Here is a 16,336-nt window from a genome sequence, read left to right as displayed (position 1 = left end):
TTCTAACTACTTAGCAGAAAGTTCCTAGAGAGGACTCTACGTATAAAAAATGTGACAATAATCCCTCAAAATGTGCTTTATTGCTCGATCTGCAGTTTCCTCCGTGCCCTGAAAGGTTCTCAACAGCATTTAAAGAAATAGCAACAGAGGGACGAGGATGGTTCCATTACCAGCTCAGGTTCTTGCTTGTCGTGATGCCTGGGCCCATGGAGTGAAATGTCGTCCACGGCCAAGAGGAGCTTTGAGACGGCTGCTCTGTGTTTGCCGTTCTCCTGACCCCTTAGCTTTTGACGGAAATAGTCTCCTTCCAACCAGAGGCTTGACTGTTTCCTGTCAGAGCATTTAAACAGCATCAACACACACTTTTTGAGAAAGACACAAATGAACAACGTCGTCCTCCTAGAGGCCGTCTGTCGTTATGGAGACTAAGACATCTACTTCCGAGCAGTACCCAGGCCCAGTTCCCTCGGAATCACCAAAGCCTTCTGTCTACTTACGTCACCAGGAACTGCTGCTGAGGCCCGATCACGGAGCCCGGCCTGCAGATCCTGATCCAGGCGATGGCCTCGGCCGCGGTCATCCTGTAATGCTTCATGATGTAGCAGGCTATGAGGGTGCCCGTTCGTCCAAGGCCAGCTAGGACGGGAAATAAGCCAATCAGACCTGGTCCCTGTTGCGAGGGGCGGGCCTGCCTCCCCAAACAGCGGTCCTGGAGTTGGGGCGTGCACTGCCATCACCTGGAGAGGTCTCAGAACACCTCCAGAGAGCAGATTTAATGGTCCCACAACGCCACCTTGACAGAGATTCCTAAAATCCCCCGAATGATTCTACACACAGCCAAGAATGAAAATCGCTTTCCAAGTGACGACTCTCAATAAGTACAGTGCTTCTACCCTGAGTTTTCTCTTAATGATAAAATCATATTCCCAAAAACACAGGCTTAAAATCTTGTAAAACTTTCCCCTTCATTCACCAGTGTTTCTACTGTACTTTTCTACTCGTTTTCACATGATTTTTTAAAAACTCTATTCCCGCTATCCTCCTTGACTCTCGCCTAAACTACTCAATTTCATCCTGCGATGGTAATTTTATGTGTCAACCTGGTAGGTGTGTTTGGGTGAGAATAGTGGACTTTTGAGGAGGTGGGTTACCCTCCATGTGGGTGGGCCTCATTCAATCAGTTGAAGGTATGAACAGAACAGCCTGGCCTCCCCACGCTGGGAGGGGCTCTCCGGCAGACTGCCTCCCGCCTTCACGCACCACTGGCTCCTCTGGGTCTCCAGCCTGCCAGCCACCCTTGTGTGCGAGCCGATTCCTTACCCTAAATCTCCTTCTATGCACCATACATGTCCTACTGGTTGGTCCTCTGGAAAACCCTCCTTGCTACAGATTTGGTACCATAACCACAACAATACGTAAAGACGTGGGAGTGGCTCTGGCACTGGAATTTACAGGCTGCAGGAGTTTCAAGGCTCCTGTAAGAAAACACCCAGACTGCCTTGAAGGAGCTGTCGGCAGGAATATGCACGTTAGCACGGATTCTGGAGCGGACGCAGGTGGAAATGGAGACCGTGTTACTGGAAACTAGAAGAAAGGCCATCCTTGTTAGACAGAGGCAACCCCCCGCTGCCCTGTGTCCGCCGGCTTTGTGGACAGCAAAACCGTGAGCGGCGGCCTTGGGTAGTCAGCAAAGATCACCCGTGCGCGAAGGGTTGAAGGTGCAGCCCGGGGTCTCCTTACTGACACGTAAAATGCGAGCGGAGGGAGATGAATCCAAGACCTTTTTAAACAGAAAGGAACCAGAAACTAAACATTTTGAAAATTCTAGGCCTATCCATACTGCGGAAAGCAAGCACACATGTTCTGAAGACAACACCAGTGGTGTGGCTGAACATGCCACTCCATAGACATTACCCACGGATTTAATCACCAGAAGCCAGGAATAGACACAGAGGTGGGCACGGCTGCTACCACCCAGGCCCAGGGGCATGGACCAGGCTACACGGTCCATAACTTCAGGGACAAGGCCACCACCAGAGCCAAGGGGGCGGGCCTGCCTCCCCTGCAGGCCTGCAGAATAGATAATGGAGCCAGACAGCATTCTTCTCATTTGACTCCGGGTGGTGGGCACATAGTGCGGTACACAGATCTTGTAACACAGGAACCCACACCTGAAACCTATATGATCACTTTAACCAATGTCACCCCAATAAGTTTAATAAAAAAGGGGAAAAGAATAGCTTCCCAAAGCCAAAGGGGGGAAAATTCACCAAAGCTTCTGCACAGCTAAGGGGAAATTAGATGTGACTCATGTGATGGCAACAAGATCATTTGGGTCTCAAATAACATTTTGAAAGGACACTAAGAAGCTGTTCTTTAGCAGTGAAAGATTGACGAAAGATGTCTTTTTTCTTACTGACCAGGGAGAAGACATCTTTTCCCCTGGTTGGGAATAACAAGTCCAGCAGGTGCCTGAAAAGAGACGTGTCTAAAAATCACTAACCCTCTTCCTCCTCCTTCTCCTCCTCCTCCCCTCCCGGAAATGTTTGGAAGAAATTCCTTTATTAAGCACCTAAAGCATGCTAAGTTTTAAAGGACAGATTTTGCAGCCAATTTAATAGCATGATTCAGATACAGTATTTCAGAGGTTGACAAAAGTTTTCCATTTCTTTTACAGCTATTCAACTCTGCTGTTTTAGCAAAAAGCAGCCATAGACAACATAGAAATAAATATGTATGACTGTGTTCCGATGAAACTTAATTCATGAACACAAATTGGAAGTCCATATAATTTTCATGTCACCAAAAATTATTCCTCTTTTGATTTTGTCTAACCATTTAAAATGTAAAACCAGCTTCATTTCATGGACAAAAGCTGGCAGTGGGCCAGGTATAATCTGTGATTTGCCTACCTATGCACAACTGAGTGAGAAAACAGGGTGCGGAACTGTGTTCACAGCATGGTTTTCTGTAACTCAAAAACGGAGGCCTACAGATGAACAAAAGGCTGGAATAAATCTATAAACCGCAGCTGCACTGTTACGCTGAGATTATGGTTGATTTTACTCCCTTTACTTTTTGGTGGTTTCCAGTTTTATTGCTGGCAATATTTTACTTTAATGATGGAAATAAAACATTTTGAAAGAATTAAAAGAAAAAGAAGAGTGTTCGTCTCAGGCCAGAAGAGTTAGGGCGTTTGCTCTGTGAGGTCTAGACTGTCACCCGTTTCTTCTTTCTAATTCCTCCCATTTGGGATGCGAATGCCTGTCCCACCACTGCATTTTGGAAGAACATGACTGGTCTTGTCCCAGGCTCACGGCTGGGGAGGAATTCTGAATGTCACCCAGAGCTGACTTAGACGATCGGCCTGAGACTTTCAACTTGGACTGACCACGGAATGAGTTCAGACTGGGGGCTGTTGGGATGGAGTGAATGGTCATATTTATGTGTGAGAATGTGAGTACTGGGTGGCCAGAGAGTAGAATGTCATGGACTGAATTATGTGTCTCCGCCTCCTCTTCCCCCGCAAATCCATAGTATGTTGAAGTCCTCTGTCCCACATGACAGTCTCTGGAAAAAGGACTTTATGAAGGTAATTAAGGTTAAATAAGGCCCCGGTGGGCACTTAGTCCAATAGGACTGGTGCTCTGATGACAAGAGGAAGTGCACCAGGAGTGAGTGTACACAGGAGACAGAGAAGGTGGCTGTCGGCTGCCAGGGCAGCTTGTCCAGACACCTACCCGCCAGCACCTTGAACGTGGACTTCTAACCTCCCAACTATGGGAAAATAAATGCCTGCTGTCTGACACAGTCTGGTATTGCTATGGTACCCCAAGCACATTAATGCACTTCCTGGTCAATCTCATGTTTCACTTGAAAATCCAATCTTCACACTGTCATCAGTTTTCTTCTCAAAACAAAGATCTGATTATATCAAATCCTCTTCCGGTTTTTAACGGGTCCCCAGGCCACTTCTGGGTTTCACTACTGACATTTAGGGCCAGAGAATTCTTTGCTGCCAGTGTGGGCCCGTGTGTTTTAAGATGTTCAGGGGCATCCCTGGCCTCCACTCTCTAGATGCCAGGAACAACCCTCCCCCTAGTTGTGAAAACCAAAAGAATGCCTTGTGACACTGCCAAACGACCCAGGGACCACAAACCACCCCAAAGGAACACCTCAGGTTATATTGCTTATTATAATGTTTAAAACATGAAATAACCCATGCTGAATTTTATTTAAATTATTCATCACTTAAAGTTGTGATAAAATGCATATAACATAAAACTTTCCACTTCAACCATTTTTGTGGATGTACAGTGGGGCCTTGACTTACGAATTTAATTCGTTCCAAGACCGAGCTCCTTCGTTAAGGAGCTCGTTAACTCAAATTACTCTGTCAACTCAATGCAAAAGATCGGCGGAGAGACAGCTGGTATCTCGAAAAACCTGCTAGTCGGGACACTCGTAAGTCAAGGCCCCACTGTACCATTTTCCTCATTTCATTTACTTCTCAGTTTCCTTTTAGCTCACTGAGCGTTTTTCAGACAGCCATGTTAGGTTCTTTCTCAGGCAATTCAAAGACCTATGTTTCTTTGGAGCCAGTTTCTGGAGATGGTTTTAACTGTTTGCAAGTGTACAAGCCAGTGGCACTGAAACACCTCACAATGCTGTGCACCATCATCAATGTCCCCCATCATCATCAAAGTGAGATGACGGCGCTTCTGTTGGTGGGCAGGGTAGGGTGCTCCTAGGCTCGGGATGTGGCTGGTTTATTGTGGTGGTCAAGTCCTGCATTTCTTTACTTATCTTCTGTCTGGTTTTTCTACCCATATTGAAAGTGGGATATTAACATTTCCAACTAGTATTGGACAATTATTTTTCCCTTCAATTCTGTCCAATTTTCTTTCCCATATTCTGAAGGTCTATTGGACATGTAAAATGTTTGTGTTATATCTCCTTACTGTATTGAACCTTTATTAATATATAATGTCCCCTTTTGACTCAAACCTTTCATTAAAGTCTCTTTTGTCTGTTATCAGTATAATCACCTTTGCCCATCCATTCACTTTCAATCTATTTGCGTCTTTGAATCTAAAATTGATTCTCTTTTATTTTTTAAGCCATTCTTCCAATCTCATCTTTTGATTAGAGAGTTTACAGCTTAAGTAACAGTAATATCAGCCATTATAAGTGTCCAATGCATTTATTTTGACCAGAGATCTGTATTTTTCAGATAGCTTCTAGTGACTAGCTAGTGTCCTTCCATTCAACCTTTAGCTTTTCTTGCACGTCAGACCCAGTGGTAGCAAACTCCCTCACCTTTTAGTTATCTGGGAATGTCTTAATTTCACCCCATTTCTGAGAAAAGGTTTAGCCAGATGCAGGATTTGCAGCTGACTCTTCCCTTCAGCACTGACTTCCAGATGTCCCCAAACACATACACACACTAACAGCTGAGCTCAGCTGATGTTTCTCTCCAGCCAGGTAAGCTTTGGACAAAGGAATTTCATCCTAAAATACTGGCAGATGGAAAACACAGTTGAAGTACAAACTCTGCCTTTATAATTATTTGCAGTGTGTACACCCTATGTCCCCCCAAAATGTATGCACACTTTAACAGCTGATAACTCACTTCATTTTCATTCCTTTTTAGGTTTAACTGATTTAAAATAACGGGTGAGGCCAGACTAAGCTTTGAACAAAGAAAAATTATCCACTAGACTCTTTTATGGGGATACATAAAATATAAAGTTTATGTTACAAAACCAGAAACAGTTGACAAATCAAGGGCACACAAATCCTGAACAAAATGGTTCTTGAGTTTGTGATTCCAGTGCTTCACATTATCAGCAGTGCCTGGACCAGAACCGTCATCAGTTTGAAAACAGGGGTTGACAAAAAATATTCACTCTGTAGCTTCTTTTAAATTTTAAAAATGAACTGTATGTTAACAAAAACTGACTTTATAATCATTCAAACTGTGTATACATTTTTTGGGACACCCTATAGATCAACCTTTCGATGAGAAATCTACTGACATCTTACTGGAGTCTCTTGAATGTGGTAAGTTGATTCTGTTTTACTGTTTCTAAGATTCTCTTTGCCTCTGAGTTTAGATGGATTGATAATAATGCATCTGGGTGTGGTCTCAGAGTTTATCTTGGTTGGGGCTCCCTGAGTTTCTTTGATGTTTACATTCATGTCTTTCTTCAAATTTGGGAAACTTTCAGCAATTATTTCTTCAAACAATCTGTCTGCTCTGCTCACTGACATACCCTAGAGCCTACCGAACAGCAGGCATGGAGCAGATTATGTGATGAATCAATGAATACATTTCCATGTGAGAAGCCAGCCAATGTGACTCAGTTGGTTGGGCACCTTCCCAGGCACCAGAAGCTGGAGGGTGCCATTTCATGCCAGGGCACATGCCTGGGCTTTGGGCTCAACCCCCAGTAGGGGGCATACAGGATGCAGCTGATGTTTCTCTATCATCAATGTTTTTATCTCTTTCTTCCTCTCCCATCCTCCCCGTGAAATCAATAAAAAAATCTAAAAACAAGCAAATTAAAGAAAAAAAATACCTTCTGTAACCACAAAAGCAGCTTCGTGTGTCCTAGCACATCATCTAAATGACTATGGTATATACACAAACATACTCACACATCTACACATACATGCCCACCACGCGTTAACCAGCCCTACAGACCTACCTTTACAATGCACTGCAATGGCGCCCTCGGCACTTTCACATATATCCAGAAATTCTTTGATGATCGCATCGGTAGGGGTGCTGCCATCCGCAAAGAAAAGATCATAGTGATCGAAACCAGCATTCGTAAATTGTTTGGCATTATACATCCTTTTATTCAGACGGATAATGGTAGTAACGTTGTGATTCTTAAAATAGGGAATGTAAGCCTCAGGAGAATGTTGGTAGTAACCTACATAAAGAAATTACCAAACGTTGTAAAATGCAGAAAGAAAACAATGATAACAATTTCATCTGTAATTGTGTGGAAACAGTGTCTAGACTGGACATTGAATACCAATCTACAATAATAAAAGCATAATATGCTAATTAGACCAGACAGCCAGACGTCCTTCCGGATGAAGCCGCTGCAGCGGGACGGAGGCAGAGGCAGTTAGGGGAGATCAGGCAGGCAGGTGAGGGGTTAGGGGCGATCAGGCAGGTAGGCAGGCAAGTGAGCAGTTATGGGTGATCAGGCAGGCAGGCAGAGTGGTTACAGGTGATCAGACAGGCAGGCAAGCAGTTATGGGTGATCAGGCAGGCAGACGAGTGGTTAGGGGTGATGAGACAGACAGGCAGGCAGAGTGGTTATGGGCGATCAGACAGGCAGGCGAGCAGTTAGGGGCAATTAGGCAGGCAGGTGAATGGTTAGGGGCTATCAGGCAGGCAGGCAGGTGAGCATTTAGGAGCCAGCAGTCCCGGAATGTGAGAGGGATGTCCCAGATTGCGAGAGGGTGCAGCCCGGCTGAGGAACAACACCCCTCCCTTCCTGCCCCCCCCCCCCATCCCCATGCATGAATTTCATGCACCGGGCCTCTACATTGATTATAAGTGTAAAAAAAATAAATTAAATGAAGTTAAATCCAGGCAGAATAATGTACTGAAATGATCAAGTACCTTAGTTAAACTCTTAGGCCTCTTAAAAAGAAAAAGAAAAAAAAAAGATGGATACTTTTAATAAGAAAACTACCCGGGTCCCATATTTTTGCATACCATTTTCAAGTCTGGTTTTTGAAGAAGGTCCACAGAAGGCAATGAATCGGCCTGGTATTATCCAGTTTAAATCTCCGTTTTCTGCTTTCTGCAAAGAGACCAGCATGATTCATTTTTAGACTTAATCTCTCCACACCCCTTCTCAATACTGAATGCCTGTGGAACATCAAATCCATTTGCTTTAGCACAAATGCTGTTTATAAATGATGAGGCAGGACACTAAATTTGAGCCTGCTCTGAATATTTCACAGAAGAGTCAGTTGACTTTTTCTGGTCCTAATCGCTTCCTCTTAAGTGTTTTTTGCTTGGGTAGTCAGCCTTCGGAAAGCAACCGACTGCTGGTATCTAAAATATACCTAAGCACTTTGGTGATTTTATCCAAGTAAATTCTCATATAGTTGCTACTAATTAATATAAAAGTAAACTTTTCCATTAGGAGTGATCTGGAAACTTCCATTTCCCTGAATGACTAACTGGCTTCCAATATGAGCAATCTTGACTCACTGAACAAAGGAGAAAAAAGTATCTATTCAGGCTCTGGGACTTTCGATATTTACTTTTTATTTGTAGAAACATGTCTGCATCATGTTGCTAACTATTTAATAAGAAGGTCGCTGAAAATTTTTTACTAAGCCACCAGGAAATTTGAAATTGTAAGTATACTAGGATCACTGTAGGTCTCTAGAAAAAAACTGAAATTTAAAACACTTTACTTCCTGTTATTAAGTCCTTTCCATAACAATTATTGTAAGAGAAATAGAATTCAAATTTAACAATAGAAATGATTACACAAGGACTTGAGCAGAAAGTAGGAGACACTTGAGAGCGAAGAAAACTAATGATAAAAATAAGATCAGTTAGTTTTGCTGGGCTTGTATATGTGTACCTAAGACTAAGTAAGAAATGTACTGAGTTGCTTGAACATCACAGGCCAGGCCCATAACCCAAAACCAAGTTACTTAATTATCACGGAGAAGAATTGGCGAGCCCATGTTCCATGCTAACAGGCCTAAATGGGAATGAGGAAAGTGTTGCCAGGTATTCTGATTTTCAAGTGAAGACAGAAATCTGAAGTTTTTAACAAGAAACCTGTGGTTAGATTCCACTGAATCACCGGTGATTATAAAGGGGAGGAGGGATCAAGGAAGCAATGAAACACTAACCTAACATTTCTAAATACACTGTGGAGACCAAACAAAACCAGCCTGTGAGCTCCTGTCTGGAGCTGCCTGAATAGTCCCCGTGTCTCAAAGCAATTTCACTGAAATTAAACACACTTGTGGTGACCTCTGCTCCCTGCCAGCACCGGCATTTCTGCATTAGTGAGAGAAGCCAATGAGCCGCTCCCACGGGCCACACGGGGTGAGGCTGTGCCGCACAGAAGGAACACGGAATGCTGGTTTAGGAGTTCTGCTTCTATAGGAAAGATATTTTATTTTAAATGTTTAATTTTATAAGGACAAGCACCAGAAAAGTGTAATCATTACGTTGCAGTCGATAGTATAAGGTGGCAATGAAATACACATTGTACTTTAGAAATGAATTGCTCTCACAGAGAATAAAGACAGGATGCACCCTAAGAAATTGCACATTTTGCTCTTTCATTTTGGGTACATCTCGGTAATGACTGATCGCAGCTACTAACCCTGCCCATCAATACAACAGTTTAGTTATGCCTAAGAGTTTACAATAATTAGAAATTAACTGTTAAAGAACAGTTACGTGAGGATTCAAGATACTACTGCATAAAATGCTGCATGAAATCACCGATGACCAGGGACAATGTCTGCTCCAGGTAACTACAGTGAGGTAAGAGGATCAGACCCCACAGCACTCTTGGCTGGAAAAGACCTTCAGGGTAAGCATCTTACTCGTTATCGATCTGGAGGGTGGGATGAACAGTAGAAGCAAGTTCCTTTTCTTTAAGGAAATGCACTGCATTTCAGTGTGAGGACACCTGTGGTTTCGCCTGCCTGGACTCCTCTTCCTTTGGTCTGTGTGGCTGACAGGGCCGGCCCGGCACTGCGGCTCCTGGGGGAGTGGGTATGCTCCCCCACCGGCCCTCCCTTGCTGGGAACATGCTGGTTGAGGGCGAGGGATATGACCTAAGCCAGGCCAAGGAGAGGATCGCTTCGGTCTCCCGCTGGAGCCTGGATGCCCTTTTCTGGTGAGTTCGGCAACTGGGAGTGCCACAGTGGCTGGTGGTTACCACTCCTGAGGGCCAGCCCGGGACACAGTGCTCCTGCAGCACCGTTTCTGGTGAGTGGGTACCTGCATCTGGTCATGTGTGATGGCACACTTGCTCCTGGCCTTTTGTGTATGAAAGTCAATAAATCTTCCCTTTTTTATTTAAGCCATATGTGTTTACGTTGTGAAATTCACAAGCGGAAGTGTCCTGACTTCTGCCAACGGTAGTGATAAAAACATATTTTCCAGAGGTTAGTTAGATGATGCCATGGCTATCTATTCATCTCATCAGATTCTGTGCTAAGGGTTTTACAAACACGGTCTCATTTAGGCACCAGATGAAGTCATCATTACTGAAGATGTTTAAACTGAAGCTAAGGGAACAGCGGGAGCACGCCCTTCCCTCTGGAAGGAGGTATCGCCGAGGGTAGCGCCCATGAGGAACTGGGCTGCGTGCGAGGATCACGCGGGACTCCCTCATACTTACACACACCCACGTTGCTCAGTGTTTTACAAACAGTGATACTTCAGTAAGGAAAACATAAGTAGCAGAATTAAAATCAATGTACTTGAAAACTTACTTCATAGTGTTCATATTCATCAAGTCTGAATGAGTTGAAATTAAAGAAGCCATACTGCATTGCCTGAAATCCAAAGGAAAGCTTTTAAGAACAAAGATGCAAATAGTAAATGATTTCCAATCCAATTTCCTAATATCAGGAGGCACCCTCCAAAAATCATTATTATATTCAGATGACGTTCCACTGAATAGTTTTCTAAAGAGGTGGAATATGTCTTATAAAGGTTCCCAACTAGTTCTAACTAGTTACTAGTACATCAATATTTACTTTAATGAGATTTGATATTTTATCTTCCTTCACAATCATCCTATCTGTGCAGAGCTAGAAAAATCAATCCTTCAAAGTAACCCCACTTATTAGATTTACACCACTCAGTCTTCAACTATAATGCACGAACTCAATGGCCCCTAAACAGACAGAGGAAAGAAAGGTTAGTTTGTCACGAACGAATCCCACACACTTCAGAAATATTTTTACTTTCAAATTCTTCTTGGGTTAAGAGATTAATGTCCCCTCTACAGCCCAGAGATCAAACACTGAAATTCAAAATTTTGAGGAGAAAAATGTCTTCTTTCAATAAAAAACACACACACGTGGGTTTTCCGTTCTGGGTTGCAGTGGGCAGAGCATGCTAAGTGAAATGAGCAAAGGATCTATACTCTGAGGTTAGGGCGAGCTGGCAGCTTCCCAGAAGCAGTTTTGGAGCCAGACAGTATGTAAGCTAGAATTCTTGATCAACAAGCTAATCTTATTAACGAATGTCACCCCAATAAACGTAATTAAAAAAAAATAGAAAACAGCAAAAACTAGGGGTGACTTTTAACAAACCCAGTTTTCAAAATTTAAAGTACTGAACTATAAATGAAAAATATGAAAGCTACAATACCAAGAAAAAGGCCTCATTTTATGAAGTGTAGTTATTTAAATGCTAGCTCCAAGACCAAATCCATGAGGAATTTTATTTCCTTGAATTCAAAATTCTCAATACATGTCATGATATTTGGACCAGAGATGTTCCTAACAGAATGATACAACAAGATACAGTTTATAGGAAATTTCAGTTCTTTGAATTTCATAAGGAGATCGAATTAGAAGTAGCACTAGTAGCATTTCAAATGTTTCAGGCACACAATATTCTAAGTTAGTCACAAACAAATGCTTAAACTGAAAATCAGAAGCTGTTGACTTCAGGAAAATTAAATATAGTGTGAAAAGTGCAATCTTTGACTTACAGTTGCTAATTAGATCTGACTAAAAACAAAACAAAATTAAAAAAAACTAAGTGCGGCCGGTATGGCTCAATGGTTGAGTGACGACCCAGAAACAAAGTCACCCATTCGCCTCCCAGGTTTTGGGCTCAGTCCCCAGTAGGGGGTGTGCAGGAGGCAGCTGATCCATGAAATTTCTCTCTCCTTGATGTTCTATGTCTCTATCCCTCTCCCTTCCTCTCTCTCTAAAAACCAATAAAAACATATTTTAAAAAAACTAAGGCAAGCCGGAACCAGTTTGGCTCAGTGGATAGAGCTTCGGCCTGCAGACCGAAAGGTCCCGGGGTCGATTCCGGTCAAGGGCATGTACCTGGGTTGTGGGCACATCCCCAATGGGGGATGTGCAGGAGGCGGCTGATCGATGTTTCTCTCTCATCGATATTTCTGACTCTCTGTCTCTCTCCCTTCCTCTCTGTAAAACATCAATAAAATATATTTAAAAAAAAAAACAAAAAAAAAACTAAGGCAAGAATTAATGACAGACAGCTATACACTGTTACAGACCTTTTCCCATGCCCTCAATGTTTTTCTGTTTTGAAAGGTGGTGGGAGATGAGAAAAGGGAGACCCAGGGTCCTGGCCGGGCACCTGCCAACATCAGCAGCTTCCTGGGTCCATCTGATGGGAGTGACTCAGTCCGGAGGGATCATGTATACCTGCCATGCCTCCTCTCCCGACGGAGCCCATCACCTGCCGAAACCGAGGCCTGGGGGGCTGCCTCAGTCACCTCTACCCCTCACAGAGGCGCTGGACTCAATCCCAAAAGAATGAAAAGGTAGACTAATCAATCTCTGACTTTGTATACTAATTAGTCCTCTCATCTTAATCCACAACATTTCTGTCAAAATTCTCAAAAGCCACCATATTCCAGCATACAAGAGTCAAGCTGGGTTCCTTTTGCCTCTGGAAATACAATCCCATAAACACTCGACAGGTCACTGAGCCATAGTTCAGTGACTTCAAGTTTAGTGACTTCAAGTTCTAGTTTCTTTTGCTTCCTGACATCTAAGAGAGTGAGGGTTACAATCGGGTCCGCTGTGCCCCTAACTCCAGGGGACCCTGTTCTTTTGGAATGTGATATGCAGGGTATCCCCTGGTGTCAGAGAAAAGCAAGCAGCCTGGTTATAAAACACAAGCGCTACTTTAAAGTAGCTTTTCAGTAGTGACCTACTTGGTTTTATATATTAACTAATGGGCTATCAGTGTACAAACTAATGGCTATTCAAATCCTGTGAAATGGAAATTGACTGCTTGAAGACTTAAAATCACGTGTATGACACTGTGCTATAAACACGTAAATAGGATTGGTGGGAATCCTAATTATGTATCCTATGCAAACACATAAATCAAAGGGAAGTTGGAAATCAGTAATCTATTGCCATTCTGTTTTTCTCTGAAGTCACAACACACTCAAAGCCAAGTCTGGATTTAGAACCCAATTACCTAACTAACTAACTGATTGTCCACTGCTGCTCAGGGGGCTTCTCCACTCACGCAGACGCTCTCAGATCATAACAAACTTCCCCAGTGGGGGCCCTTCTCATGTTAGTGGGAAATGGTGGGAGGTCTTTGAGGGGAACACCTGTCTTCCCTGGGCGGTGCTCCATTCCCCAGCACAACGCTGGGGGCGTCCGCAGTCACCTACCTTCTTCACCGCGTGGAAACAGTCCAGAAGGGTAATGAAGAAATTGCAGCTCCCATAGGCAGCGTCTCTGAAATCCCAAGAGCATTGAAATGCGAAGCTCAGTTAACTTTCTGCAGTACGTTTACTCAACACAAAGCTGACTAGGATTTATTTTATTTATTTTTTTAAAATATATTTTATTGATTTTTTACAGAGAGGAAGGGAGAGAGATAGAGAGTTAGAAACATTGATGAGAGAGAAACATCGATCAGCTGCCTCCTGCACATCTCCCACTGGGGATGTGCCCACAGCCCAGGTACATGCCCTTGACCGGAATCGAACCTGGGACCTTTCAGTCCGCAGGCCGACGCTCCATCCACTGAGCCAAACCGGTTTCGGTGGATTTAAAACCAAACACGTACTCAGAGCAAGATCCAGGGGGAAGGGGGAGAGAAGAATATTTGTTGTTTGGTTTTTAAATAAAAGTCACTGATATAAATTTTACTGCCGTTCCTACCTCCTCCAGTAGATACTGTTTTATAAACAGGGTTCAATAATGGCCACTTCCTAAATTGTCAACGATCTCTCTGGATCAGCTTGGGCTTTGATGGTTGAGCTTCGAGAGTTACCAATCAACAATATGGACCCCTGCCCCCAAAGGGCAGGGTATATGAATTTTCTCTTCATACCAGAAAATGCAGTATCTAACTGTTACCAGGAAAGACTGGTTTTTGATTCTGTATATATGCATCTCTGTGCGTGTGTGTGCATGTAAGCGCACGTGTGCCTGTGTATATCTGCATCCAAGTAGGAAAAAGAAGGTAGTATCTGAGATATTAGGTGCAAGCTGAAACACACTTTTCTCCTCTCATTATGCTTTTACAATTTTACACTTTTTAACAATTTAACTGGGTAACTTCTTTCTGATCCTTAAAGGAACACAGTACCACTAAACCCCAGGGATTAGGGCATCAACTATCCTTAGCAGAATCACTCTGCTCTTGGGAAGCGCTAACGTCAGTTTGCAGACAACTCGGCCCAGAGCTGCACCGACACTCAGCAACACTGTCACTCCACGGCTCCCACACCAGGGAGGGTCTTGTCCAGAAAAATAAGGCGCTCCTCCACGGCCCCCGCTTCTCCTTTCTAACTACCCGGAGCCGTTGCAAAGCTAAGATAAGATCAATGTAGTTATGCTCATCCTAGACATGCCAAACCACCGTGCCTCTCGGCATGCACGTCCGGTCCGTCCTTCTGTGGAACGGAGGCTCCTGGAGCTGCAACTGCCCGCCTTAGTTGTGACATTACTAACCTGAGAAATCAAACCGCACATTTAAGCTGTTTAATTCTTGCCCAAACCTTAAGAATGTTGGTGGTTAGCGCAGCATTAAAGTAACGGTGAGGAAAAGGAAGGGCGTCCCCCTCAGCTCCCACAGTGTCAGAGCTCCCGGCTGGCCTGGCCGAGGCGCGGAGGAATGTGCACGCCGGCCTGCACGAGGCTGGCGCACATCTTATAACTCCCACTCTGTTGTAAGCTTCGGAATTTAAAAGCTGCTCTTCTAAAGCCAGAAAAGGTCTGATTTTACCAGCAGCCCACTGACAATATTCGGGAAGGACAAAAGCAAAATGCGCCGGGGCAGCGATCCTGAGCGCGGTCCCTGGACCCGCGGCGTCAGTGCCACACGAACTGTCAGAAACACCAAGGCCCAGGCTCCCCGGACCTGCTGGGTCAGAAGGTCTAGGGGTGGGGCAGGTGACTGGGAGCCATGTACAGTTTGAGGATCACTGACTACAAAAATCAACACAAATACTTGTTTCATAGAAATAATTTCTCATGCAATAGCAATGTCTTAAGGAAGAGAAGCTAGTTAATAAAGTGAAGTAGTTTCCTCTAAATCACAATTATCAGTGGAAATAGGGTGAACTGTCCCGTGACGTCTGACGTGTTTAGTCATGTCTCCTTCTCAGCCAGGATGCCATCTTCTTAACCAACTGACAGCTCCTACCCAATCCAGGGAGGGCACGTTGACTCAGTCTTTGCGACAACGTGATACATGCATTCGATACGATGCATGTTTTTGGAGAACCTACTGTGGGCCAAACCTTGCGCTAGCCCAGTGATGGCGAACCTTTTGAGCTCGGCGTGATCAGCATTTTGAAAAACCCTAACTTAACTCTGGTGCCGTGTCACATATAGAATTTTTTTGATCTTTGCAACCATAGTAAAACAAAGACTTATATTTTTGATATTTATTTTATATATTTAAATGCCATTTAACAAAGAAAAATCAACCAAAAAAATGAGTTCGCGTGTCACCTCTGACACGCGTGTCATAGGTTCGCCATCACTGCTCTAGTCAGTGATGATCTGGCGAGCTTCCCCCCGGGCTCGGCGCAGCTCTGCCTCACACGTCGCACCGTCTGAATGGCCAACGAGGACCACTCGTGTCTGTTTCATCAACACCTCCTTCCCCACCCAAACAGTCAGGCTTCTTCAAAACAGCACATGGCAGCTACAAATGTGGATGTAAGCCCTGGCGGGCAGAGGGGGCTTGGCACTATGATCGTGTAAAAAACTTGGGAAATCGGATGCAAGCCAACGGAGTCTTGCTTAGAAACTGCAAAACAATGTCAAGTTCTAGTTTTCAGGAATAACAGCTTTCACAGGATATTGTATGCATAATAGCCCAACACCTCAGATAACCCAGGTACCTATCAAAAGGACAATGTAAATAAATTGTGACAAAGTCATTGAATGGAATGCTATTCCATCACTTCCTATTACGAAAGTAGTAAGAAGAAAAAGAATGCGCTGCAGATACCTGCCACACTACGGACAAATTTCCTAAGTAGCGTTTAAAAAGCTAGGTCCCAGCTCTCCAAAACGCACACTGTATGACCCCATTTATAAACACGCTCAGAGGCTAGGCGAAAGA

At 43.9% G+C, this 16,336-nt stretch overlaps 1 protein-coding gene across 10 annotated transcripts in view; it reads right to left on the bottom strand.

The window, feature by feature from the left end:
- Window positions 1-16,336, bottom strand: part of CDC14B (cell division cycle 14B) — a 52,519-nt gene that overhangs the window by 15,249 nt on the left and 20,934 nt on the right. For all 10 annotated transcript variants that reach the window (XM_015570096.1, XM_006773168.2, XM_015570097.1 and 7 more), the window contains 6 exons: window positions 13,422-13,488; window positions 10,510-10,572; window positions 7,742-7,829; window positions 6,711-6,941; window positions 498-636; window positions 171-330 (listed from right to left, as the gene is read on the bottom strand). In XM_015570096.1, coding sequence (XP_015425582.1) covers window positions 171-330; window positions 498-636; window positions 6,711-6,941; window positions 7,742-7,829; window positions 10,510-10,572; window positions 13,422-13,488 — 748 coding nt within the window. The remainder of the gene's footprint in view (window positions 1-170; window positions 331-497; window positions 637-6,710; window positions 6,942-7,741; window positions 7,830-10,509; window positions 10,573-13,421; window positions 13,489-16,336) is intronic.

Source organism: Myotis davidii, unplaced genomic scaffold (assembly GCF_000327345.1).
Source record: "Myotis davidii unplaced genomic scaffold, ASM32734v1 scaffold1226, whole genome shotgun sequence".
NCBI lineage: Eukaryota > Metazoa > Chordata > Mammalia > Chiroptera > Vespertilionidae > Myotis > Myotis davidii.
The sequence above is the reverse complement of the archived record's forward strand: the minus strand, read 5'-3'. Positions and strand labels throughout refer to the sequence as shown.